At 45.7% G+C, this 27254-nt stretch overlaps 1 protein-coding gene across 1 annotated transcript in view; it reads left to right on the forward strand.

Moving 5' to 3' along the window:
- LOC115184015 (nuclear receptor coactivator 1) overlaps nucleotides 1–27254 on the forward strand; it is a 96335-nt gene that overhangs the window by 50955 nt on the left and 18126 nt on the right. The window contains exons 3-6 of the mRNA XM_029745330.1: nucleotides 2983–3088; nucleotides 8642–8808; nucleotides 25414–25520; nucleotides 26119–26296. Coding sequence (XP_029601190.1) covers nucleotides 3000–3088; nucleotides 8642–8808; nucleotides 25414–25520; nucleotides 26119–26296 — 541 coding nt within the window. The 5' untranslated portion in view covers nucleotides 2983–2999. The remainder of the gene's footprint in view (nucleotides 1–2982; nucleotides 3089–8641; nucleotides 8809–25413; nucleotides 25521–26118; nucleotides 26297–27254) is intronic.

The raw sequence follows: 27254 nt of genomic DNA on the forward strand, positions 1-27254 counted from the left end.
AAAAGGTTCTACTGTTCACACATTAGCCAGCTTTTGACATTCTTTTTAAAAGAGGTTATAGTTTTGTATGGCTTTGAGTTGCTGTGGTAGTTTGTTCCACTCAACAGTGCCGGTATATAAAAATGTGTTCTTACCAGATAGATTCTTAGATTTAAAACAGTGAATATGATGGATGTCTCTAACAAATGAAAATAGCTGGATAGATACCTGGAGGCAGAGTCTGATAATTCTGTGGACCAGACCAAGTTCAATTAATACAACAACAAAAAATTCACAGCCAGCCTAGCTGCTTAAAATGCTCGACCTCCAGATGAGTAGAGGGGGAGTTTGAGTACAATTCTTACGAACTTGTTTTGGCTGGTCTATAGCTTATTATATGTTGAGGCTGCTGGTGAACCATGATGTGCAGGCATAATCAAAGAGACACTGGACTAGCGCACTTGCCAGAGTCTTCAGGGTGTCTATAGCTAGGTTTCCATCGAACTTGGGACAGATTTTCATGCGATTATTCTGAGAAAAAAGAAGAAACCCGCACACTGCTCTTGATCGTATCACTTTCCTTTATTCTAAAATCTGCATCAAAACAATATGCGCAGTTGTGTTTCCATCAAATGTACTTGTTGCACATAAAAAATACAAGAGAAATGGGTTTCCATCGCATTTTCCATTCTTGGCCTACTGATAGTTTTGTTCCAAAAAATGTAATGTAGGTATAGCGAGTGTGCCCACTCTGATATTGGCATGTGCGCTCTAGCCAACAGCTCACAGATACAATGCGGGTATAGCCTATGAGATTATTATGGACAAAAGTATGAGATTATTTTTATTTGTCAAACAGCAGCCATGCATCGATCATCATGTTACCAGAATAAGACTGTGCCTTTCTAGACCTCATAAACTGTCGAGTAGACCCACAACTCATCCAAATGGAATGAAACATTCAAATCACAGGGCTTTTGCGTCATTATTGAAATTACATTTTCACTGCAGCCTAGAGTAAAATGTTGTGTACTCACTTGAAAACAATAATGCAATTATTCATCGCATTGTGGTGTTGTAGGCTAGTCTAGGTAGGATAATTTTTTTGTCCCTAAACAAGATCAATAGGGGAGCGTGCTTCACTGTTCTTCACTAGCGTTGATGCACCTGGCCTCTCCGCTGCCTATCAGCTATTCTTATTTGTTCTTGTGGATTCATATTGAAAATCGATCCAGCTTTGAATGATTTTATGTGTGGTATGATTGCTAGTTAGCCTATTGCAGATCTGGACAAACGATCCACCTACCACTATTGTTACTATGAATGGTGGATAGAGGGCTGGATAGACAGACTGGTAGACTTCATTGACCTGTGGTACAGTAAAAGTTAGCGCATGGAAAAGCGTGGTGCATAAGGGAAGTACCAAAACACCTTGATAGGGGAGGCACTTGCTTACATATGAGGAAATGTGGCTAGGATGGAAGAAATGATATCGTAAAACCTGCAAAATAGCGAATGTAAACCAGGGCAAAAACACTACCCTCCCCAAAGCAAAAGAAAAGTTGGACAACCCTCCCCTATTTTGGACAACTCCCCCACCCCAGTACATTACTAACTGTCCCTTATTACGTGTGTACCCACATGTCATTCCCAACAATGGAGTCATTATATTTAGCTACTGTATATTCAATTATGGCCAGGACATAGTGTATGATGAATGAACTTGTTAGATCACAGCCACATTATGCCCATACTCCACCTATTATTTGATGCATTGGGGTTACCTCCCTCATATCAAACAAACACATACCAGACACTTTGTGGAAAGGTGAAGACAAACAATTAGCTAGTGGTGGACTATGGTGTTACTTAGCTAGAGATGGCCATTTGCTTTTCGTTTTACAGCTTTACGTTGCTGGTTAATAAGTAATTAGCTATCTAGCTAGTTCGCTAACTTTAGTAAGTAGGTTCCACTCAACTCAAGGTATAGTATAGCGATTTATTTTATTTCCCAATTACTTTGCTTATGTATCAAGTTGAAGCTGGGTTGCCCAAGTTGTTCGTGATTACTGTTCAAGCTAGCTAGCAAGCTTAACAGATGGCCCTGAAACTCTGAAGTCCATCCGTTTGACCTCATGCACTTAACTCAACCAATCACATGACACAACACTGGACTGACAACACTAGACTCAAGCGTTTGTTAGTTCGGCTGTCACTCCAGTGAAAGTGACCAATCTAAGGTTTCTAGACACACACCCACCTCTTACCCACCAGCCTGAAATTAATTTGAGAGAAAAAAGATACATTTAAATCCGAAGGTGCCAAGTCTTGAGAGAGAGCATCTTGACAAATTGAGAGTGAAAACTTGACATAGACATGTGACTAGTATTGTTGGTGGACAATTTGATGCTTTCCCAAAAAACTGTTACACGTTTGAACCATGTTGTTTACGGTTCTATATTTTTTGATTCAGACATTTTTCTTTTTGATCCGTGGCATTGATGTTCTGCTTGCCCAAGCTCTCAAGTTTGACCTGTCCGCTCGCAGAACACATCCTCTGCTTTCTCGACCAAATCTCTGCGCTATCGACTGGTCTGTGTGCTCACGAGATCCATCCTATGCACTCTCGAATCAGTGTTTGCTTGCTCAATTATGTTTTGTCTCGCTCGACAGCAGCATCTCACGCGAAATGGGCTTTAGAGGCTGATTATTGTGTGTGTGATCAGCGGGGTCCCATTCGCTTCAGATGCCTAACATGGATCTGCAATTAGGAGGGAAATGAAGATGTAATTTCCTGTCAAATGGACCCCTCAGTGTCCCAGCCCTAAAACCAATCCTGATTCAGGTCATGCTGACCAGAAGTCAAGATGGTTCTTCCCGGGTTAGGCTTTGTGTTGTTAACACCACTCATCATGGAGGAGACAAAAGAAGTTATGTCCGATTTTGAATCAGCTGTGATTGTGGTTTCTTCCCCAGGCTAACCCTGTCCTCTTCTCTCACCAGGTGTCCTGAAGCTCAGAATGAGTGCTGTAGGGGAAAGTGCCCTGGATCCTGCCACGCCAGAGTCCCGCAAGAGGAAGGGCTCACCATGCGACACCTCAGAGCAGAGGTAAGAACACGGTGCATTTACCTTTTAATCACTTAGCAGACACTCTTATCCAGAACGATTGACAAGATGATGATAACGACGATGGTCTTCATTGCCTTTCAAGAGTAAATTTTTTCCACCACTACACATACTCAACAAGAAGCATCCCCTCTAAAGTACAGTATAACCTTGCTACTACCCTTCAGATTTGTTCTCTCATGTTCATAGTTTGCATAGTAACCCAAGAAGCTACCCACTTCTATGGCCCTGTTGGTGTTGAGGAATAGGAGTTTGAGCCTGTGCACACTTAGCTTGAATTCTTGTGTTATCATGCAGTTATGTCAATGGGAGATTTGTGTGAGAATTTCAGAGATTTTTAGAGTATACAGTGCATTCTGAAAGTATTCAGAACCCTTGACTTTTTACACATTTTGTTACATTACAGCCTTATTCTAAACTTGATTAAATAATTTTTTCTCTCATCAATTTACACACAATACTCCATAATGACAAAGCAAAAACAGGTTTTTAGAAGTTTTAGCAAGCTTATTACACTTGTATTTGGGAGTTTCTCCCATTCTTCTCTGCAGATCCTCTCAAGCTCTGTCAGGTTGGATGGGGATTATCACTGCACAGCTATTTTCAGGTCTCTCCAGAGATGTTCCATTGGGTTCAAGTCCAGGCTCTGGCTGGGCCACTCAAGCACATTCAGAGACTTGTCCCGAAGCCACTCTTGGCTGTGTGCTTAGGGTCATTGTCCTGTTGGAAGGTGAACCTTCGCCCCAGTCTGAGGTCCTGAGCACTCTGGAGCAGGTTTTCATGAAAGAGCTCTCTGTTCTTTGCTCCGTTCATCTTTTCCTCGATCCTGACTAGTCCCCCAGTCCCTGCCACTGAAAAACATCCCCACAGCATGCTGCCACCACCATGCTTCACCAGGTTTCCTCCAGACTTGACACTTGGCATTTAGGCCAAAGAGTTCAATCTTGGTTTCATCAGACCAGAGAATCGTGTTTCGCATGGTCTGAGAGTCCTTTAGGTGCCTTTTGGCAAACTCCAAGCGGGCTGTCATGTGCCTTTTACTGAGGAGTGGCTTCCGTTTGGCCACTCTACCATAAAGGCCTGATTGGTGGAGTGCTGCAGAGATGGTTGTCCTTCTGGAAGGTTCTCCCATCTCCACAGAGGAACTCTGGAGCTCTGTCAGGGTGACCTGACTCTGTCAGGGTTCTTGGTCACTTCCATGAACAAGGCCATTCTCCCCCGATTGCTCAGTTTGGCCAGGCGGCCAGCTCTAGGAAGAGTCTTAGTAGTTCCAAACTTATTCCATTTAAGAATGATGTAGGCCACTGTGTTCTTCAGGACTTTTAATGCTGCAGAAATATTTTGTTACCCTTCCCCCAGATCTGTGCCTCGACACAGTCCTGTCTTGGAGCTCTATGGACAATTCATTCGACCTCATGGCTTGGTTTTTGCTCTGACATGCACTGTCAACTGTAGGACCTTATATAGACAGGTGTGTGCCTTTCCAAATCATGTCCAATCAATTGCCACAGGTGGACTCCAATGAAGTTGTAGAAACATCTCAAGGATGAACAATGGAAACACCTTAGCTCAATTTCGAGTCTCATATCAAAGGGTCTGAATAGTTATGTATTTCTATTGTTATTTTTTTATGTTTGCAAAAATGTCTGTCATTATGGGGTATTGTATTTAGATTGTGTTTAGATTGATGAGGATTTTTTAAATTTGTTTTATCCGTTTTAGAATAAGGCTTTAACGTAACAATGTGGAAAAAGTCTAGTGGTCTGAATACTTTCCCAATGCATTGTATATGGGGATTTGGCCCTATAGATGCTCTGTTAGTGGCTGAAGGTTGCCGTGGAGGTGTGTGTGTGTTGTTGGTTGTGTTGATAGCTAGGGTCTCCTCTACAAGGCCTCAGTAGGCTGATGTAACGGCAGCTTGTTCCACCGCACAGTACAGAGCTGCCTGTCTGTTTCTACACCAACCCCATGCAGCGCCTGACATGCACACACACACCACGCCTGTCCACGAGCATCCTTGGTAATGTTATATTTTATTTAACCTTTATTTAACTAGGCAAGTCAGTTAAGAACAAATACTTATTTACAATGACAGCCTACCAGGGAACAGTGGGTTACCTGCCTTGTTCAGGGGCAGAACAACAGATTTTTACCTTGTCAGCTCGGGGATTCGATCTAGCAACCTTTCGGTTACTGGCCCAACGCTCTAACCACTAGGCTACCTGCCGCCCCAATGCACTGACCTAATGTCATCTCCCACACACTCACCCACTTACTCACCCACTCACTTACTCACCCACTCACTCACCCACTTCCTTACCCACTCACTCACCCACTTACTCACCCACTCACCCACTTACTCACCCACTCACCCACCCACTTACTCACCCACCCACTCACTCACCCACTTACTCACCCACTCACTCACCCACTCACTCACTCACCCACTTACTCACTCACTCACTCACTCACTCACTTACTCACTCGCATATACATACAATTAGGGCTGGGCAATATGGCCTAAAAATCATATCGCACTTTTTTTTCTAACTTATGGGCGATTCACGATATGCATCTAAAAATGTTTTTAAGGTTTGCTCTGAATAAGCGTTGTCTTACAATTACGCATAAGACCATATGACCCACTAATAATTTAATTATTTTTATCAAAATAGTTGAACCTGCTTTTTTTTGCAATAATCACTGATCTGGCTGTAAAGTCTATGAAAATGCTATTTTTGTTACAAATGTAACTAGAACCATGCATAATGCACATTCACTAACTGTCACGCTCGTCGTACTGATTGGACCAAGGCGCAGCGGGAATCTGTATGCTCATCTTCTTTATTTAATGAGAAGAAAACGAAACAAAACACTTAATACACAAAAAACAACGACGAGAAACAGTCCCGTAAGGCACACAACTACACAAGGAACAACTACCCACAAAAACCCATGAAAAAACACCCCTACTAAATAGGACCTTCAATTAGAGGCAACGAGAAACAGCTGCCTCCAATTGAAGGTCAAACCAATAAACTAAGCATAGAAATAGATAAACTAGACACAGACATAGAAATAGACTAACATAGAACATTGCCCAACAAACCCCGAAACACATTAAACAAACACCCCCTGCCACGTCCTGACCAAACTACAATAACAAATAACCTCTTTACTGGTCAGGACGTGACACTAACTTCTTGTAGCAGGCATTGGGCTATAGAAAATGAACACAGGTCTCATCAACAATCCCAAGCCCACGTGCTAGTGATTAGCCAGCTAATCTTTATATTTCAAGTTTAGCCAACTTGGATCTATTTGCTAACTAGTAAGGTTGAACAGTTGAATTGTTATGAACAAACCCTTCTATCTGTCTCCAACTGTTTGAAAGGCATGTTAACCTGTCCACTTTGTTCAGATGTTGAAATCAAGTGGCCTACCGTATTTCTCAGAATGAGAACGAATTGCCAATTCCTTATATAATTGTGTTTTATGCTTATTGCCCATTTATAAAACACAGACTAGACAGCTAGTATAACAGTCTTTGGCTAAAATGCTGCTAGCGGTACACCAATGCCGCGTGTGACGAACTGGGTATATATTTTCCAGAATCAATGTTCATTGACACTCATTTTAGTAGTGTCTGCTCTGCGTGCAATTTGAATAGTTGAGATAAACATTATATTGTTAGAAAGGTTAACTTCTCTATTACAGTAAAATAATGTCTCAATGTGTTTGTGTCCATATTATTATTATAATTTTTGGACCGATTCTATGGGACCAAATGTAAATATCAAGTTGAAACCAAATGTCAGAGAGGAGTATGTGATCTCTTAACTTTGCTGGTGTGAGAGGCAGGGGGAGGGGCTTGGTGTGTGTGTGTAATCCATTGAGGAAGAAGCGAAAATGAGGCCAATGAGTTTCTGTGGGCTTATTTTGGACCAAGCTTGTTGCCTGCATTCCCGCCTTTGGGACAACGACTCCAATTGTTAGGGCGGAGACGTGCATCTCGCCATTAAATACAGATCTCACACTGGCATTAATAAAATATAGTCACTCTGACACTCACACACACATACACACACACACACCATGGTTTCCGTTAGCCATTAATAGCTGGCTGTTTAAAAAAAATGAAAAGCAGATAAATAAAATTGGCACCAGATTGATGTCCATAAGGCTAGGGGAAGCTAAGCTATGAATTCAATTCCCCAAATTATATAGCCTAATTAGCCTACTCATGTCTATACATAAATGAATAAAATCATTCAAAATGGGCTATTAAAGCATGAGCTTCCCCTAGCTTTAAAAAACATGTTTTAAATTGCCTACAGTCGGAGAGAAGAAATAGCCTAGGCCTCTACGCTATACGCGCTCAGCCATGCATTGAACTGCCTTTTTTGCAAACAGTGATTGAGTTATATTACTAACCTGAATTATGACTATCCAATCTACTCATCACATTACGAGTAGTAGGCTATCTTACATAAATCTGAAAATGTGATCAATCCCATTCAATCCTGTTTTGTAGACCAAGTATCTCAAGTATCCAACCATTTTATCACTCATATTTTATCATGTTTACCACATTTCTTCTGCAACTTACTTTCAGCTTCAGCGGGCAAAAAAATTGAGAGAACAAGGTCAAGCCAAGCCGTAGTCAGTCCCTGCATTCCTCTAATATCTCACACATGGTTAGTGCAGAGCTAGTAGTCACTCTCAGCTTTTAGCCAGGGTTGCTCTCAGCTCGTAGGGCTTTCAGTGCTAGGATAACTCAGTTAGCTGCTGGGCTGCTGCTAGAGTGCGGATGTGGATCTGAGTGCATCCACTGTGTGTACATGTGCGACTGAGTTCCAAGCAGCCCTGGGAGCTTTGATTAGAGAGAGAGAGAGAGAGAGAGAGAGAGAGAGAGAGAATAGCATTTCAGTTGATGCCCTGCTAGGTGGAACAATAACACACTGGCAGCAGGGTTAATCCCCCTCTCCTCAGCTGTTCTCTCGCTCTCTGCACTGGTCTGCTTTTCTGCCCTGTCAGCGCTGGTCTCTCCTGCAGCTCTCTGCTCTGGTCCCACTGCCACCACCTCCCTCTCTCTCTCTATGTGCTGGCCTCATATAAGCCATGAATTATTGAGAGGCCCGCTGCCCCTGTAAATCCCCCCCAGCCCTGATCCTCCTCTCCCCTCCATCCTTCCCTGTACTCGTTGGTACCAACCCAGCAGCAGCAGCGGACAGTCTGCCTGGATACTCTCTGATGAGCCCAGGACTGCGTTCCAATACTCTACAATGTCATCTCATTCACCTCTTTGTCTCCTGTCCTTCAGGAAATCCTTCAACTCCTGCTCGCGTCTGTTGTACTCTCGAACTAGAACTAGAAACTGTGTGTTTCATGGACTCTGTGTCAGGTCAAGTTATCCTTTATGTTGCGAAGGAGGATTCATTTGGTTGCAGCTAACACGCCATAAAATCACTTTCAGCTAAGTTATGAACATTTCTCAAAAATCAACCTAAACTGTGTGTGTGTCTGTCCCTGCAGTGTGGAGAAGCGGCGACGGGAGCTGGAGTGTCGTTACATAGACGAGCTGGCTGAGCTCCTGTCTGCCAACATGGGCGACATCGCCAGCCTCAACGTCAAGCCAGACAAGTGCCACATCCTCAGGAGCACCGTGGACCAGATCCAGCAGATCAAACGGCGCGAGCAGGGTGAGCAACAGCACATTAGACACACTTTCTCACTCACTAATGAACCACTCATTTGCACACATGCGCTGTCTTGCGCTCTCTCTAGTACACACACACACACACATGTTTGTTTTACTATCCTTGTGGAGACCAAACAATTGATTCCCTTTCAAAATCCTATTTTCCCTAACCCCTAACCTTAACTCCTAACCCTAACCCCTAAGCCTAAAATAGCCTTTTTCCTTGTGGGGACAGGCCAAACGTTCCAACTTGTCAGACTATTCCTTGTTTTAGTATCCTTGTGATAACCTCTGGCCCCCACATTCTCACTGTCATTCCCCTCAGTCACTTTACTGACCAACATGGTCACTTCACCCCCCTCACTTCTTTACTCATTTGCTCTTTCTCCCTCAATCCCCCACTCCTACTCCCTCTAAAGACGTCTAGGTCGCTAGGTGAGTTCTGCCCAGCCGTAGGGACCCCTGGGAAATCATGCTTCTTAGTCCTCAAGGCTGAATGACAAACCAGACTAATCCCACTTTTAACTCACTGAAAGCTGTGACGCCGTTCTGCTGCATCTTATAGATCCTTGCATATCCATCCACACGCATCCTATGTTAGTCTACTTAATGCTTACCAGAGCCGTATCTCTGTTCTCTATAGGCCCATATTGCTCTGATGCTTACGTATCATTGCATGCATCTTTTGTACCCTTACATATCATTAGTTCTATGCGTCTGGTAGGGCAGCTCTCCCAGTTCTTTCTACTTACGTGGTCTCAGTGGCGGCGCTTGTGCTCCCAGATCCTCTCTTAATCAGTAACTGGTCAGTGTTCAATGGAAAAGCCATAAAACGATAAGAGCCAGAGCATTGGTGTTTGTTCCAGGTCGCACTAATCACACACACACACACACACACACACACACACACACACACACACACACGTTCAGACACACACCAGGGATTGACATTAAGGGTTGCCTATTGCCTGGGGCAAGTGAACTGAGCAGTCGCGCACGTTGAGCCTGCTCTGAGGTTGCCCCACTGGGCAGCTGAATAATATTTTAAAAAATATAATAACTATACAGAAACCCCGTAGCCTAAAACTGATCTTTCTGCTTCCTCCACATTATTTAAGTGAAAGACAGACAATTCATGGCATTTATGGCAGTCAGGGAAGTTGAGCCTGCTCTGAGATTTGTTTTACTGATAACAACCAAAGCACAAAGAATTCCAGTACTGATCTTTCTGATTCCTCCCCTAATGTGTAGGAGAAAGGCAGGCAGTATATGGTACTTCTGTGTATAAATAGATAATTTACATTGTCAGAAGATCATAATCTTCGGGCAACCACAAAATACTCTTGACTTCTCCGAAGGGTAGTGCTTAAGTTGTAAATGTCTAGGTGCCAGAACAGAAAGTGATTGTGAGAGGGGGATGACCTGGGGTGCCTCTGAGGTACCGGAAAGGATGGAAAAAACCCAACTTTATAATGAAGTAGTGCGTGCATATCATCACATTTGCGTAGTGACATAGAGCATTAGAGTAGAGGCCCTTAAAGAATGAGCTCACATGGGGAACAGTTTTTGCCCTTTTATAAACACATTTCATACAATTCTATGTCATTTTATATGTCTGGAGACATTAATAGAATATTTTTAATACCAAACAAGTGATCGAAATGACAGTTACAGGAAATTATAGTCCTAGAAAAGCTTTCCACTTTCACTGACTTACCCAATGATGTGCAGCTCAACTTGCCGACAATGGCCAATACTCTCATGCCAAAAGCCTATCTCTCTTGTTTTACTTTGTAAAACAATGTTTACTCGATAGACCTGTTTGTAAGTTGGTAAAATATTTTGTCAGCCTACTGTCAGATTAGACTTTTCAGTCAAATGTATTCATACATGAATCAATCTATTCACTATCAAGTTATTTGTGTCAGAAACAAATCAAACTAGTTTGATTCTGGCCTTATTGCCAATATCTCAATAAAAGTTAATACAAAGATATGTCAAATCATGTAATGTCAAGTTCCACGCCAAAGGAAGTATGCTTTGGAGTGATTGAAATGCATCAGAAATGTTTTAGAATTATTCAGTTCAGATCCATAACTCCTCTTCTAATGAGTCCTGCACAGCTGGTGTGTCCTAGATGGAAGCATAATATACGTATGTGTTCCTGAGAGTCTGAGCTTTCAGGAATGGGGTCATAGTCGATAATAGCTCATAATAATAATAATAACTGCTCAAAAGATAGAGCCCTATCCTGTAGCAGGGACATGATTTCAAGATGTGCGCTTTTACCGCTACATTTGTCCCAGCCACTAATATCAGATATCGAAGGTTACTCACATAACTACAATTCTATGAACTAAGGGGGACATTCAGATGACTGAGGAAAACATGCAGCAAATGTATTCAGAATATTGCTGTAAGATGCCAATGAAGTTGCCGAGAGTTGCTCAATGACTATGGGGGCGTTAAAGTCATCTTACAATAGTATAATTGGGTGGATTGCTGTCAGTGGCAGCGTTTCATTCCATGTGTTTTGTTATCTGATGACTTATTCATCAAAACAGTATGAGTAATGTACAGTGTGTTCGGAAAGTATTCAGACCCCTTGACTTTTTCCCACATTTTGTTAAGTTACAGCCTTATTCTAAAATGGATTAAATATATTTTTTTCCCTCATCAATCTACACACAATACCCCATAATGACAAAGCAAAAACCGGTTTTTGGAAATGTATAAAAAATGAAAAACTTAAATATCACGTTTACATAAGTATTGACCTTTACTCAGTACTTTGTTGAAGCACCTTTGGCAGCGATTACAGCCTTGAGTCTTCTTGGGTATGACGCTACAAGCTTGGTACACCTGTATTTGGGGAGTTTCTCCCATTCTTCTCAAGCTCTGTCAGGTTGGATGGGGAGCGTTGCTGCACAGCTTTTTCCGGTCTCTCCAGAGATGTTTGATCGGGTTCAAGTCCAGGCTCTGGCTGGGCCACTCAAGGACATTCAGAGACTTGTCCCCAAGCCACTCCTGTGTTGTCTTGGCTGTGTGCTTAGGGTCATTGTCCTGTTGGAAGGTGAACCTTCACCTCAGTCTGAGGACCTGAGCGCTCTGAAGCAGATTTTCATGAAAGATCTCTCTGTACTTTGCTCCGTTTGTCTTTCCCTCGATCCTGACTAGTCTCCCAGTCCCTGCCGCTGAAAAGCATCCCCACAACATGATGCTGAAGCATGACGTCTATAGGTAGAACGAAAGGCCCCCATAGCACCCCCAGACCTCTACATCCCCAGGGCCTGAGCCACTCTGAAGTGTACAATCAGCTTGTTTCCAGGCCTAACCAGAGCCCTGAATACGTTTTGGGTTCTGAACTTGACCTCGGCAGAAGAGTGGTAACACTGTTTGGACATGGCCTCTCACCCGTTTTAACAGAGCTTCTCACAAGGCAGCCTCCCTCCAGCCCCTGACATCTAGCCAGTGTTGTCTCAGGGTCCCAACCCATCTTGTTATCATTCTCAGCTCTGTTTTTGGGGGTTAACACACTCTTAGAAAAAGTTAGGGTAAAGTATTGTTTCCTGAGGTACAAAAATGTCAAAATACAGATAATGTACCTTCAGAAGTACACATCTCACTGTACTGTTCATTACCTTTTAGGGTACTTGTCAAATCAAATCAAATTGTATTGGTCACATACACATATATAGCAGGTGTTATTGCGGGTGTTGCTTGTGTTCACAGCTCCAACATGTGCGGATAATCTAGTATAATGGTTCATTTTTGTACCAAATATTTTGAATATAAAGGTACAATCATCACACAATCAACAAAAAAAAAATGTATTTTGTGTACCCTTTGTGTACCCTTATGATTCTTGATGGTACTGATCTTAACCTTGGCTAAGCAGAAAAGCTACAAATTAACATTGTATTGAAAAAAGGTAAATATTTGTACCCACCATAAGGTACAATGATGAAGAAGAATTGCCCATTTTATTTACAGAATTTCAATACTGTTTTATAATGGTGGGGCCTCATTATATTGGAGGCGTGGCTTAGTGGGGGGCGTGGCTTTCAGTAATTTTTTTGGGGGCCAATCATGAATCGAGGTGTTGTACCAGTTTAAGTGGTTTATGGTTTTCTTAATTAAAGTTCTAAAGGCTAACATAACATGTGACAGTAAATAGCTGTAATTAATATTTTACAGACCTTACCCAACACAGACCTCTTGGCATAATGGTTAAAGTGTTGGCTTGTCGCAGGACCCAGGTTTGAGTCCCAGGTGGGGCTACCCCCTGAATTTGCTACATTGGTGTCAGAAGTGGGATGGCGGAGAGGCGTGTACACTTGAGGCACTTAGTTTAAAGAAGAGGTCAATTTGTGCCTATTCAAATGAACAAACGGCTTTGTCACTGTGGTGGTACCCCAAAAATTCACATTTGTACCTTTTCTAAAGGTACGCTTTTGTACTCTATGACTAAACTCAGCAAAAAAAGAAGCGTCCCTTTTTCAGGACCATCAAAGATAATCCGAACATCACACCTGCGGGACAGGTACAGGGTGGCAACAACAACTGCCCGAGTTACACCAGGAACACACAATCCCTCCATCAGTGCTCAGACTGTCCACAATAGGCTGAGAGAGGGCTTGTAGGCCTGTTGTAAGGCAGGTCCTCACCAGACATCACCGGCAACAACGTCGCCTATGTGCACAAACCCACCGTCGCTGGACCAGACAGGACTAGCAAAAAGTGCTCTTCACCAATGAGTCGTGGTTTTGTCTCACCAGGGGTGATGGTCGGATTCACATTTATCGTCGAAGGAATGAGCGTTACACCGAGGCCTGTACTCTGGAGCAGGATCGAGATCGAGGTGGAGGGTCTGTCATGTTCTGGGGCGATGTGTCACAGCATCATCGGACTGAGCTTGTTGTCATTGCAGGCAATCTCAACGCTGTGCGTTACAGGGAAGACATCCTCCTCCCTCATGTGGTACCCTTCTTGCAGGCTCATCCTGACATGACCCTCCAGCATGACAATGCCACCAGCCATACTGCTCGTTCTGTGTGTGATTTCCTGCAAGACAGGAATGTCAGTGTTCTGCCATGGCCAGCGAAGAGCCCAGATCTCAATCCCATTGAGCACGTCTTGGACCTGTTGGATCGGAGGGTGAGGGCTAGGGCCATTCCCCCAGACATGTCCGGGAACTTGCAGGTGCCTTGGTGGAAGAGTGGGGTAACATCTCACAGCAAGAACTGGCCAATCTGGTGCAGTCCATGAGGAGGAGATGCACTGCAGTACTTAATTTATTTTAGTTTTTTTTATTTGACCTTTATTTAACTAGGCAAGTGAGTTAAGAACACATTGTTATTTACAATGACGGCCTAGGAACAGTGGGTTAACTGCCTTGTTCAGGGGCAGAACGACAGATCTTTACCTTGTCTGCCGCCCCAAATGCAGCTGGTGGCCACACCAGATACTGACTGTTACTTTTGATTTTGACCCCCCCTTTGTTCAGGGACACATTATTCCATTTCTGTTAGTCACATGTCTGTGGAACTTGTTCAGTTTATTTCTCAGTTGTTGAATCTTGTTATGTTCATACAAATATTTACACATGTTAAGTTTGCTGAAAATAAACGCAGTTGACAGTGAGAGGTCGTTTCTTTTTTTGCTGCGTTTATATGTAAAAAATATACTGTCTTGTCCCCTAAAGGTATGAACTGCAAGGGTACAATTAAGTATCTGTAACTAATAGTGTAATGGGCGTACCTTACCAGGTACCACTACAGTGAAGCGTTTGTGACCCTTTAAGTACAATTCAGCACCTTTTTTTCTGAGAGTGTAGGTCATAAATCAAAACCAATGTACTAGTAATGTAGTTGTATTTCGCTAATACGAATGGGAACCTATAGGCTTTGAAATGATGGGCTAGACCGAGGTGATGCAGGAGATTATTTTACAAGCCTTTAAATCCCTCTGTTGAAAACAACCGTGTCCGATTTAGGTCCGCGCCTTAACATTTTCATTTAACTTGGGACCCCTCTGAGCATGACACTCATTATGTTACGACCACACCATTGGAATAATGAGGATGGCCTGGATGGAAACTAAAGCAGTTAGAGTAGGATGATGATGATGACGTTGTCCCTGAGGCTCTGATCTAAGGTCAGGTTTTTCTTTTTCACTCTGATGTTTAAGGTTAGGATTTGGGGAGAGAAAGCTGATCCAAGATCTGTGTCTAAGGGACTACATGGTTCAGTATCTATTTCCCCAGCTTTCTCCCTGCCGTCAGAGATCCCATCAAGCATCCTGTTAGTATGGACACACACAAGCAGCGGGCGTTTCTAAGCAGCACTGTAGTGTATATACATTAGACACACACCAAAGGCCTTAAGATGGCTGCCTAACAGAAAGGCATAGTTGCTCAAACGTCTTTTAATTCCTGGCCCTGATTCCCATCATCACAAATAGGCTTGGAGACTCAGAACGTTAGTATAAATTAGAATATTCCTTCCAGCCCTGGTTTCCTATCTGGAATAGGGTAGTACCGGAGGCCCAATGGACTAAGAGAGGGCTGGTGTTGGCCTTGAGCGGGCAGGCAGGGAGACAGGCAGGCAGGCAGGGAGACAGGCAGACAGGCAGGCAGGGAGACAGGCAGGCAGGGAGACAGGCAGGCAGGGAGACAGGCAGGCAGGGAGACAGGCAGGCAGGCAGGGAGACAGGCAGGCAGGGAGACAGGCAGGCAGGGAGACAGGCAGGCAGGGAGACAGGCAGGGAGACGCAGTGGAGTAGAAGTGTAAGAGTAAACAGTGGCGCTCACTTGCCTGCACCAGAATTATCACACGCAACGATGGCTCTCCAAAAACCTCTCTGTGCTGTGTAGAAGGTGCCATTTTCCCTGTTTCAGCCTCAGTGAAATGAGGGGAACATTAGGGTCACGGTGTGTGTGTTTTCCTCCTTGTAAGGCTTTGGGGGTTCTTGAACGAGATGAGATCCTCTGTTTATTTTATGCCCCCCCCCCCCCCCGAGCTGACATAACCATGGCATGAGGTTGTCAGGGTCCTAGCGGCCCCTGCGATGTCAGTCAGAGCTAGGATGTGTGAGAGAGCAGCCAATGGCTGAGATCCCTGCCCCCTGACCTTGTGCAAGAGGGCCTCTCGCACAGCCCAGCTTCCCTTTCCCCTACGCAGGGAGAACCAAGAACACACTGCTCTGCTCACCCCTCCCCTCCCCCTCCTCTCCCTAGGCCCGCACTCCGCTCCTTTGTGCCCCTCGCTCTCTCTCTCTCTCTCTCTCTCTCTCTCTCTCTCTCTCTCTCTCTCTCTCTCTCTCTCTCTCTCGCCCTTGCAACAAACTCCCCTCTTTCACCTCTTGCCCCCTCTGTGTCCTACTCCCCCTCTCAACCCTCTCAACCCTCTCCTATCTGATTCTGAGATAGACAAGGACAGACCCTGACTTCTCAGAAGACTCCAGATGTGTTACTTAACTATTTTGGGAAGAAAATCACATCCTCAACAGGAGAAAAATACTCCGTATCCTGTTAGCCCCACCAATTCCAAACAACTGGAATTGCCCATGCATTTGCACACTTGGGAAGTTAAACACTGCTCTGGTGACAACCCGAAAGTGGTAGAGTAGTGTATCTGAGGAGTAGTGAAGCACGCGGCCCAACCAGCAGGCCTGCTGTAGGATATTCATGTCTCTGTACCATAAAGTCCTCACCCAGCCCTGGTTGATTTGTCAATAACCTAATTACGGCGGGACTTTGTTGTGTTTTGTTTTTGGTTTCAGTACTTGGCCTCCTGGAATACGACACATGATTCACAGTGATGTGCTCACTCGCCACCCTTATTTTAAGACCTGGGCACCGGCCAGCCTGCGCTTCATAAATATACACTCATCTCTGTTTGTTTCTCCCTGGAGAGGATACGGAGGAGATTGACTGGTGTGGTCGGGAGTACAGAGAAAAGTACCTCTGTTTCCTCTTCCTCTCTCTCTCTCCTTCCTCTTTCTTTATAGTATCGCTCTCTGCTCCTGCTGTTGGCTACTTGGTGGGGACAGGTCAGTACAGTGAGCGCTGCGTGCTGACATCACGCTGGTCCTGATCTACATTTTACGTTTACATTTTAGTAATTTAGCAGACTTTTTAGAATGTATAAATTATCCAGAGCGACAATTACTGCATTCATCTTACGATAACTGCGTGAGACAACAACATATCACAATCGTATTCCCTCAATAAAGTAGTATTCAGCAAAGTCAGTGGTAGTAGTAAAAGACAAGTGCATTTAGTTATTTAAAAATAAAAATGTATGAGGGGGTGGGGGCCGTCATTGCGATTTATTTAAGATAGTCTTTAAAGAGGTAGGGTTTCAAATGTTTTCGGAAGATGGGTAGGGACACCACTGTCCTGACGTTAAGGGAAGCTTGTTCCCCATTGAGTTGCCAGGACAGAAGAGATTCGACTGGGCTGAGCGGGAGCTGCCCTCCAATAGGGGTGGGAGGGCCAAGAGACCAGAGGGGGCCGAACCAAGTACTCGGGGTGGGGGTGTATGGTTTGAGCATAGCCTGAAGGTAGGGGAGGGCAGTTCTGTGGGACTGGATCAGGTGTCACCGGCCAAGACTGGGCCCAGTCAGTGAGGAGGAGGAGGGGGGGCGAGGGAGGTCCTCTCCTCATTATGGTTGTAGGGTAGTCCTGCCCTGTGAAGACAGTGTGGGGGGTGGTGATAGGTTGGATATGAATAATACAGCCTCTCTGACATCAGACTGTAGATTTAGAGCCACCCCCAGAGACTCTGGGTAACAGGCTGGCTAACAGAAAGACTGGGACACTTTCTCTTCCTCTTTTCTCTATTGTCCTCCCTTCCTTAATCCCTCCCTCTTTCTTATGTCTTCCTCCTCGCTGTATCTCTCTTTCTTCTCCTTCATTTGCACTCTTTTCTCTCTATTTAGGCCTACTGTATTTTTCTTCCTACCCTCTCTTTCTGTCAGGCCTACAGTACAGTAATGACAGGTGATGGCAGGTCCGGCCTCGTGTGTGTGTGTGTGTGTGTCTCTCTCTCTCTCTCTCTCTCTCTCTCTCTCTCTCTCTCTCTCTCTCTCTCTCTCTTTCTCAGTGCATGCTTGGAAGTTTTTGGAGTTTGAGTGTTTGGTGTGGAGGGCTCTGTCCTAACTAACTTTCTTGATTCTATTCTTGGTCTTTTCTTTCAATTTAATTTTTCTATGGTGGAGGGTTAATGCAATATTTGGTTTAGCGGTATCTACAGTTTTTTCAAAGTTAGGGTGGAAGAGGACAGAGTAAGTTTCCTGGGGTTTGGAAGGTATGGTGTGCGCGATGGCATCTCAGCCTAGCGCGGAGGAGATGCTGTCGATACGGCATGGATTCAGGTGTGTTCTTGAGAATGGAGTAAGGTGGAGGAGGCGCTGTCGATACGGCATGGATTCAGGTGTGTTCCTGAGAATGGAGTTAAGGTGGAGGAGATGCTGTCGATACGGCATGGATTCAGGTGTGTTCCTGAGAATGGAGTAAGGTGGAGGAGATGCTGTCGATACGGCATGGATTCAGGTGTGTTCCTGAGAATGGAGTTAAGGTGGAGGAGATGCTGTCGATACGGCATGGATTCAGGTGTGTTCCTGAGAATGGAGTTAAGGTAGAGGAGACGCTGTCGATACGGCATGGATTCAGGTGTGTTCCTGAGAATGGAGTTAAGGTGGAGGAGGTTCTGCTCGCGGTCGGTGAACAGGTAGGAGCTGAATTTATACATTCTGCTTCTAGAATGAACAAAGCTGTGGTTGTGTTCATGAAAAGAGCAAATTTGGAGGGTAGGCTCATTGCTAGAGGAATATTTGTAAGGGATGTGTTGGTACCAGTTTCACCTCTCTCTATACCCCTTCGACAAGAGTGGTTGTTGCAAATTTACCTCTGTTTATTACGGATGATCAAATCAGGAAAGAGCTGAGTTGTTTTGGTAAGTTTGCTAGTGGGTTTCGTGTCGGCAGGTTTTCAGGCAGATGCCGGTAAGCACGTTGTTTCGTTCCGGAGGCAAGTGTTTATGTTTCTGAATAACAATGAGCAACAGCTAAATGTGCATTTTAAAGTGAGGCATGGGGAGGGGCTCTATGCAGGGTTTGCCAGCACAGATAGTCTACATTGTTTTGAGTGTGGGGATTTGGGGCATAAGAGCGTGCCCACATAAAGACCATAGACAAGGTGAGGGTACAAGCGCCAGTGGGGGAAATCGAGGTCAAAGTGCAGTGGGTAATGAGATGCAGAGGCTGGGCCTAGTCATGCCAGGGATGGTGGTGTAGATGAGGCTGGGCCTAGTCATGCAAGAGATGGTGGTGTAGATGAGGCTGGGCCTAGTCAGGCTAGAGATGGTGGTGTAGATGAGGCTGGGCCTAGTCATGCCAGGGATGGTGGTGTAGATGAGGCTGGGCCTAGTCATGCAAGAGATGGTGGTGTAGATGAGGCTGGGCCTAGTCAGGCTAGAGATGGTGGTGTAGATGAGGCTGGGCCTAGTCAGGCTAGAGATGGTGGTGTAGATGAGGCTGGGCCTAGTCAGGCTAGAGATGGTGGTGTAGATGAGGCTGGGCCTAGTCAGGCTAGAGATGGTGGTGTAGATGAGGCTGGGCCTAGTTATGCTATGGAGGGTGGTGTAGATGAGGGTGGGCCTAGTCAGGTTATGGAGGGTGGTGTAGATGAGGCTGGGCCTAGTCAGGTTATAGATGGTGGTGTAGATGATGCTGGGCCTAGTCAGGTTATAGATGGTGGTGTCGATGATGCTGGGCCTAGTCAGGTTATAGATGGTGGTGTCTGATTCTGGGCCTAGTCAGGTTATAGATGGTGGTGTAGATTATGCTGGGCCTAGTCAGGTTATGCTAGTGAATGAGAGTATAGTGGGGAAGTGTAAGAGACTAGGGTGGAGGAGGAGGGTGTCAAGCGGAAAAGGAAAAAGGGTGAGGTCAAAGGCACCATGGAACCTTTGCCTGTTGCTGGGGGGGATGCCCTGACCAGAGAGGAAAGGCAGGTGGTCAGGGTGGGAGATAGAGTTGAGGAGGAAAGTGAGTCTGAGGAAGAGAATGAGGAGGTATTTTTTCAGACTCCTCTTCAATGGGCCTGGAGCTGACAGCCAGTCAAGCAGAGGGGTCTAAGTACACGTTGAGGGAACTGACAAGGTTCCTGAATGAGACCAAAGGGAAAAAAAGTTCATCTTGAGGCTTTTTTTTCTGATCCGAGAAAGTTTGTAAGATCAGTACAACATGCTATGAAAAATGAGGGGCATGGTGTCCTCTCACCCAGGAAACGGTTTAGGTTGAGGAAGTGGGTAATAACAGTGCGTAAAGGTTTACCTTCAGCCACTGTTTAGATGTATATTTTCTTTCTGACACCGGGGCTTTTTGAGCTTTGCTATTGGTCTCTTTCTCTGATGGCTTTTCTCCCATTTCTTATGGAGACTCTACTGGTAGGCTCGCTCAATATAAATGGCGCCAGAGATGCGGGAAAGAGGAGTGTGTTGGGTGAATATGTAAAACAAAAAAAAGTAGAGGTTGTTGTTTCTGCAGGAGACACATAGTGATGTGTTGAATGAAGTCGATTGGGGGCTCTGGTGGAAAGGGGCAAGTGTGTTGAGCCATGGGACAAATCAGGGGAGGCAGTCCTTTTTGCACTGGGTCTGTCTGTAAAAATTTGCTCCTCAAAGGAGGTGTGTAGGGGTAGGCTGCTTGTTGTTAAAGCTGAAATTAACAACATGGGTTTTGTCTTTATAAATGTGTATGCACCTAATACAGGGAGAGAAAGAGGGGTTCTATTTGGGAGTCTTAGACAGGAACTCTCACAGGTAGCGCCTGAGGAGACGCTGGTGGTCGGCGGGGACAGGAACTGTACCATGGATTTTACAAAAGACAGAAATGGGGAAGAGCCTCATTCAGTGTCAGTGGGAGTGTTAAGGGACATCATTAATCAGTTCGACCTAGTGGATGTTTGGAGAACTAAACATCCAAACACAGGACAGTATACATGGGTGAAGGTTTTTGGGGCTAGGGTGAGTGCAGCCCGACTTGATAGGTTTTATATGTCTAGGAATCGGAGCAATAGGCTGTTGGCCGCTACCATTCTGCCGGTGGGGTTTTCGGATCACCACATAACCATGGCTCGGCTGTCTATTTCACCAGGGCCCCGGCAGGCATCTTATTGGAAGTTCAATGTAAAGCTCTTACAAGATGCCACTTTTTGCTCAGGTTTTCAGACCTTTTGGGAAAGGTGGGGGCATCGAAGAGAGGAGTATGAGTCTCTGAGTCAATGGTGGGATGCGGGGAAAGTCCAAATTTGGCTTTTCTGTCAACAGTACACAGCTCTCTCATCCTCAGAGGCTAGGAGAGTATTGGGGGAACTAGAGCGTTGTATTAGTGAGATGGAGGTAGAGATGGTGGGGCAAGGCAATGTAGGCCTCCAGGCTAATTTAGCTGAATTACATAGGGACCTGGGCAGTTCTTTCCAGGTTAAAGCAAAGGGAGCACTTGTAAGAGCTAGGTTCTCCATGCTCAAGGAGATGGATGCTCCCAGCTCCTTCTTCTTTGGTTTGGAAAGACAGAGCAGTGAAGCTAAGGGTATGCATTGTCTACGGCTTTCTGATGGGCGGGTGACCTCTGTGGTGGCTGAGATGCGGGAGCGGACTGTGGAGTTTTATATTGAATTGTATAGGGCAGAAGTGTGTGATCCTATGAGTGCTCAGGTCTTGTTCGCAGGACCCCCTAAGCTCTCTCTGGCACAGAGGGATGAAATGGCCATTCCTCTGTTGTCCCATGAACTGGCAGAGGCCGTAACCCAGATGTCCCCCGGTCATGCACCGGGGGTCAATGGACTCCCAGTGGAGTTTTATAAAAGATTCTGGGCAATAATTGGACAGGACTTCTTTTGCGTGTTGCGTGAATGCGTCGTGGTAGGAGAGTTGCCGATGAGCTGCCGTCGGGCGGCTTCCCAAAAAAGGGGACTTTTGTGAACTTAAGAACTGGAGGCCTGTGGCATTACTCTGTGCGGACTACAAGATATTTGCCAAGGTCCTCTCTAACAGACTGAAGTCCCATTTGGACTCGATAGTACATAAGGACCAAACATATTGTGTACCGGGACGCTCAATCACGGAGAACTTGTTCTTAATTAGGGACATGTTGGACTTGTCGAGAAGTTCAAATGTGAACTTTGGACTGGTCTCTTTAGATCAAGATAAGGTTTTTGATAGAGTGGACCATGAGTATCTGTTTAATGTGATGTCTGTGTTTGGGTTTGGGATAAGCTTTTTGACCTATGTGAAGCTGTTGTATGCTGGGGCGTCATGTATGGTTAAGGTGGAAGGGGGGCTCAGTAGGCTAGTCTGTGTGAGACGGGGCATTAGACAAGGATGCCCTCTATCTGGGCAGTTATACACACTAGCCATTGAGCCTTTTTTAGGACTGCTACGCAGGAGACTGCAGGGAGTGTGCTGGACAGGCATGGATGTGGTGACAGGAATAGCAGTGTCAGCATATGCAGATGATGTTTCTGTGATGGTCAGGGATGGTCAAGATATGCAGGCACTAGAGACCAGTCTGAAGGTGTACGGGGGAGCTTCATCAGCTAAGGTAAACTGGGGCAAGAGCAAAGCTCTGTTATGTGGGGCATGGGAGGATAGGGCTCCTCCTCTGCTTCCAGGGGGTTTGCAGTGGGGTTGTGAAGGGCTTAAAGTGTTGGGGGTGTACCTGGGCTCGGAGAGGTGGGTCAGGAAGAACTGGGAGGGGCTGTCACAGGCAGTGGTGTCAAGACTGGCCAGGTGGAGGTGGCTCCTGTCCCAAGTGTCAGATAGAGGGAGGGTGCTGATAATTAACAACCTGGTGGCATCTTCCCTGTGGCATAAACTGGCTGTCCTCAACCCCCCCCCCGCCGGTCTGCTCGCAGACCTGCAACGCAAGCTGGTGGACTTCTTCTGGTCGGGCCATCACTGGCTGAGGGCGGCAGTGTTGTACATGACCGTCCACGAAGGAGGACAGGGCCTGGTGGAACTGGAGAGCAGGATGGCTGCCTTCCGGCTAAAGGCGGTGCAGAGACTGCTGTACCATACTGATGTTGGCTGGAGGGAACCAGCATGCGCGCTGCTGAGGAGAGCTGGCGGATTAGGGTTGGACCAGCAGCTGTTCCTCATGAAGCTGGAGAGGCTGAGTACAGCAGGTCTTTCAGATTTTTACTCTGCAATGCTGAGGGCCTGGCAGCTGCTAAGGCCCACATGAGACGGGGGTGTGGAGCCTGGGCTGTGGGTGGAGCCTATCTTCAACAACCCAGATATCCCTTTGAGATCAGTCCAGTCGGCCACCCTGCAGAGGCAACTGATGGCAGCGGGTTTACAAAGGCTGGGTGACCTGAGACTGCTGGGAGAGGAGGGGTGGAAAACCCCGGAAGTCTTGGCACAACAAACAGGAATAATGTCTCTTAGGCTGCTGGAGAGATTCCTGGAGGAGGTCCAGGAGGCACTGTCTGAGCCGGTAAGGGGGATGTTTGAGCGGCCAAAGGGAGAGGGGCCACCAATGTTTCCGCCACTGCAGGTGACGGCAGAGACTGGCAAGGGGGTCTGGAGGACTTGTTAGATTTTAACACTCCGAGCCTGGGGGAGTTTGAAGGGGTGGGAGGTAAAGCCCTCTACAACCTCTGCGTTAAGGTTAGGAATATTAGGAGCCTAATAGGAGTGAAGGCACATCAGTGGCAGGGGGTATGTGGGGCGGAGAGTATGGTGGGTTTTAGATGGGGGGGGCTCTACAAACCCCCAGTACCAAAGAGGTCAGGGGACCTCCAGTGGAGGGTTCTTCATGGAGCCCTGGCCACTAACAGCTGGTTGGCATGGGTTGAACCGGGAGTCGGGCAGGGGTGTCCTTTCTGTGTCATGAGAGAAACTGTGATTCATGTGTTTTCTGTGTGCACCAGGTTAATGTCACTAATGTCTCTGTTGGAATGTCTGTGTGAGAGGTTGGGGGTGGGTTTTACTGTTGGGGTGTTTATAATGGGATACAGGTATTCGAGCAAGGAGAAGGCCAAATGTGTTTTGTTGAATTTTCTGTTTGCTCAGGCAAAGTTAGCTATTTGGCTAACAAGGAGGAACAGGGTCAAAGTTCGGGGGATAACAGACCCTTTACTAATGTTTAATGGGATGGTCTCTGCGCGCCTTAGGGTTGAGTTTGAGTTCTATAAAAGGATAAAAAGTGTGGAGATGTTTGAGGAGATGTGGTGTGTTGGGGGGGCTGTCTGTATAGCTGGGGAAGGTGTTTTGGATATACGGTTGTAGGAGTGGGTATTGTTTTGGGTATTGTGATGTTGGTTTGTATCATGTGGTAGCTGGAAAGGTGAGTATGGTACATGTATGCAGTACAGGATATATTTAGGGTTTTTATTTTTAAAGGGGGTGAGTTTTAAATGAAATGAGAATGTTTCAGTAAAGAAAGACAAAGTCTCTGTCTCTCTCTATCTCTCTGTGTGTCTGTCTCTCTCTCCCCCTGCCCTCTGTCTCTCTCTGTCTCTCCCCCAGCCCTGCTCTCTCTCTCTCTCTCACTCTCTCACTCTCTCACTCTCTCACTCTCTCACTCACTCACTCACTCACTCACTCACTCACTCACTCTCACACACACACACGCCCATAAACACAGATACACACCTGCCCATGCTCTTCCTGTAGTGTAGTGAGTTCATGCTGGGAGATGGGTTGGACTGACACAGCTGGGGACCACTTCCTGTCTCTATCCCCCCAGCCCTGCTCTCTCTCTCTTTCTTTCTTTCTTTCTTTCTTTCTTTCTTTCTTTCTTTCCCCCCCCCCCGATCCAGCTCAGTCTAGTTCTCTGTATCTTTACTCAATTTCACCCTGCTGGCCTCAGGCACCAATCATCATCTCTCAGATCAGCATCTTTCTCTCTGTCCACAACAGGGCCAGGGCGTCAGCAGCCTTTGATCAGGAAGAGAAAAAAACATTGTCACTTGACAATACACAGATGCACCATCCCCCTCCCTGGCTCCCTCTCCTCATCACTCTCTTTGGCCCTTTTTGTCCTAAGTAGAACCTTACACCAGGTCCAAGAAGAGATTTGGGTCATTGTTGAATGGCTTTTTAAGAGTTTTTGACATGATATATACATCTACATGGGGTATGGTTTAATTAGAATCCCTCCTCCAAGCAGTATTCATTGGTGTCCATGCCAGAATAAACAGGCCGTCTCCCGCTCACTTCCAGTTGTTGGCTTTAGCTGCTGTACAGTAACTGTACAGTACAGTTACAGAATGCTGTAGTTATGTGCTGTGTTGAGTCCCCCTAACCCTTTGAGCTGGACTGATGTCATCAGAACACAGTTTATCAACAGCCCACACAGTTCATTATTCTCTATTGAATAATACCAGCTTCATTATGAGGGGAGTAACTTATATAACAAGCTACTTAGGAGTTATTACTTGGAGTTACTAAGTAATTACATAATGCCTATGTAATGTTTGATGTCAGTAAAATAAGGAAGACTAAAAGTACATGCTAGCAATGGCTGATCACCCCATGTTCAGTCCCCCCGTATTGGAACTGTTCTTAAGATCTATGTGTGCGTTTGCCCCCTGCAGAGAAAGCGGCTATGATGTCACCGGAAGACGAGGTGCAGAAGAGTGACATCTCGTCCAGTAGTCAGGGCATGGTGGAGAAAGAGGCTCTGAGGCCGCTGCTGCTTGAGGTGAGTGAAACAATAAAGCTTGGTGGAATTTGAATTTCAGTGAGAGACACAGGAAGTGTCCACTTATCCATTGATTGGATAATTCAGTAATGCCGCTTTCTAAAGCACAGGTACTCTTTCGTGAGAAGATAATCATCTTTTTGAGAAGATAATCATCTTTTTGAGAAGATAATCATCTTTTTGAGAAGATAATCATCTTATTGAGAAGATAATCATCTAATTGGTTGCTCATTAGTAAATACATGGGTAGTAATTAGATTGCACCTGCTCACAGTAGATTCATACAAAGTTAGATAAAGTATTGTGTATGTTTTTGTGTAAAAGTTCAAATGTAATTTTCAGGGATGACGGCAATTTAGTTAGAATCTCTCTGTCTTCAACATTTTCTCTGTATTGTCCAGAGTGATTCAGTGACTGTATGTGTGGTTCTCAGGAGGTAGTTTCTCAGTGAGGTCCAGTGTCAGTATGTTAGTTCCTGGCCCACTTTCCCTGGGGCTGGGGCTGAGAGAGAGGCTAAGGTCCCCCCCTTTTTGTGTTCCCCTTCCTCCAGAGGTGTCCGTTTCACTCCTCTTTTGTCCCTCCCTCTGTTTCGGGCCAGGCTCTGGACGGATTCTTTTTTGTGGTGAACCGCGAGGGCCGGATCGTGTTTGTGTCGGAGAATGTGACGGGTTACCTAGGCTACACCCAGGAAGAGCTGATTACCTCCAGCGTCTACAGCATCCTCCATGTGGGAGACCACGGCGAGTTTGTCCGCAACTTGCTGCCCAAGAGCCTTGGTGAGGACGACAGGAGTGATGGATGTGAGAAGAGGGGATGAGATGAGGCAGGAGATGATGGTGAAGAGAGGAGAGGAGGGCGAGAGGAAGGAGAGAGGGGGGGAGGGTAGGAGAGGTGGAAGAAGATGAGGAGAGGATGAGAAGCGAGCGAGAGAAGGGAGGAAAAGAGAGAAAGACAAAGATAGAGGGGTTGATGTCGAGTAGGAGGAAATTACAAGGCGATGAGGAAGGAAGGAAGGAAGGAAGGAAGGAAGGAAGGAAGGAAGGAAGGAAGGAAGGAAGGAAGGAAGGAAGGAAGAAGAAGAACATGATAAAGAGGAGATGAAAGACAGGTAAGAGAGAAGCGGATCAATCAAATGTATTTTATAAAGCTCTTTTTACATCGGCAGTTGTCACAAAGTGCTATACAAAAACCCAGCCTAAAACCCCAAAGAGTAAGCAATGCAGACGTAGAAGCACGGTGGATAGGAGAAACTCCCTACAAAGGCAGGAACCTAGGAAGAAACCTAGAGAGGAACCAGGCTCTGAGGGGTGGCCAGTCCTCTTCTGGCTGTGCCAGCTGGAGATTATAAGGGTACATAACCGTTAAGGATGGAGAGGAGGTAAGAGAGGAGAGGAACCTTTGCCTCTAGGTACAGTATCATAGCTGTCACAGATCATGTGACAGCTAAAAGAGCATAGTAACCAGGAGTCAACTGAGCCAACAAAGGGTCAGTGTTCCATGAATCCCCCAGTAATCCCTCTATATAGACTAGGGAAGGCAGGATTGGTTAATACCAGAGGTTAACAGGTCAACTACCTGCCTGCCTGCCTTCAATTTAAACTCACTAGACCCTCACTACTACTGTCTCGTTTATTCTCTCCCTATCCCCCCCTTTCTCTCTCTCTCTACCCCAGATATGTCATCCTGTCTGTTTTCAAACCATTATTATTACATCACACACATTGGTTTAACCTG

The sequence above is a fragment of the Salmo trutta genome, chromosome 1 (assembly GCF_901001165.1).
Source record: "Salmo trutta chromosome 1, fSalTru1.1, whole genome shotgun sequence".
Lineage (NCBI taxonomy): Eukaryota > Metazoa > Chordata > Actinopteri > Salmoniformes > Salmonidae > Salmo > Salmo trutta.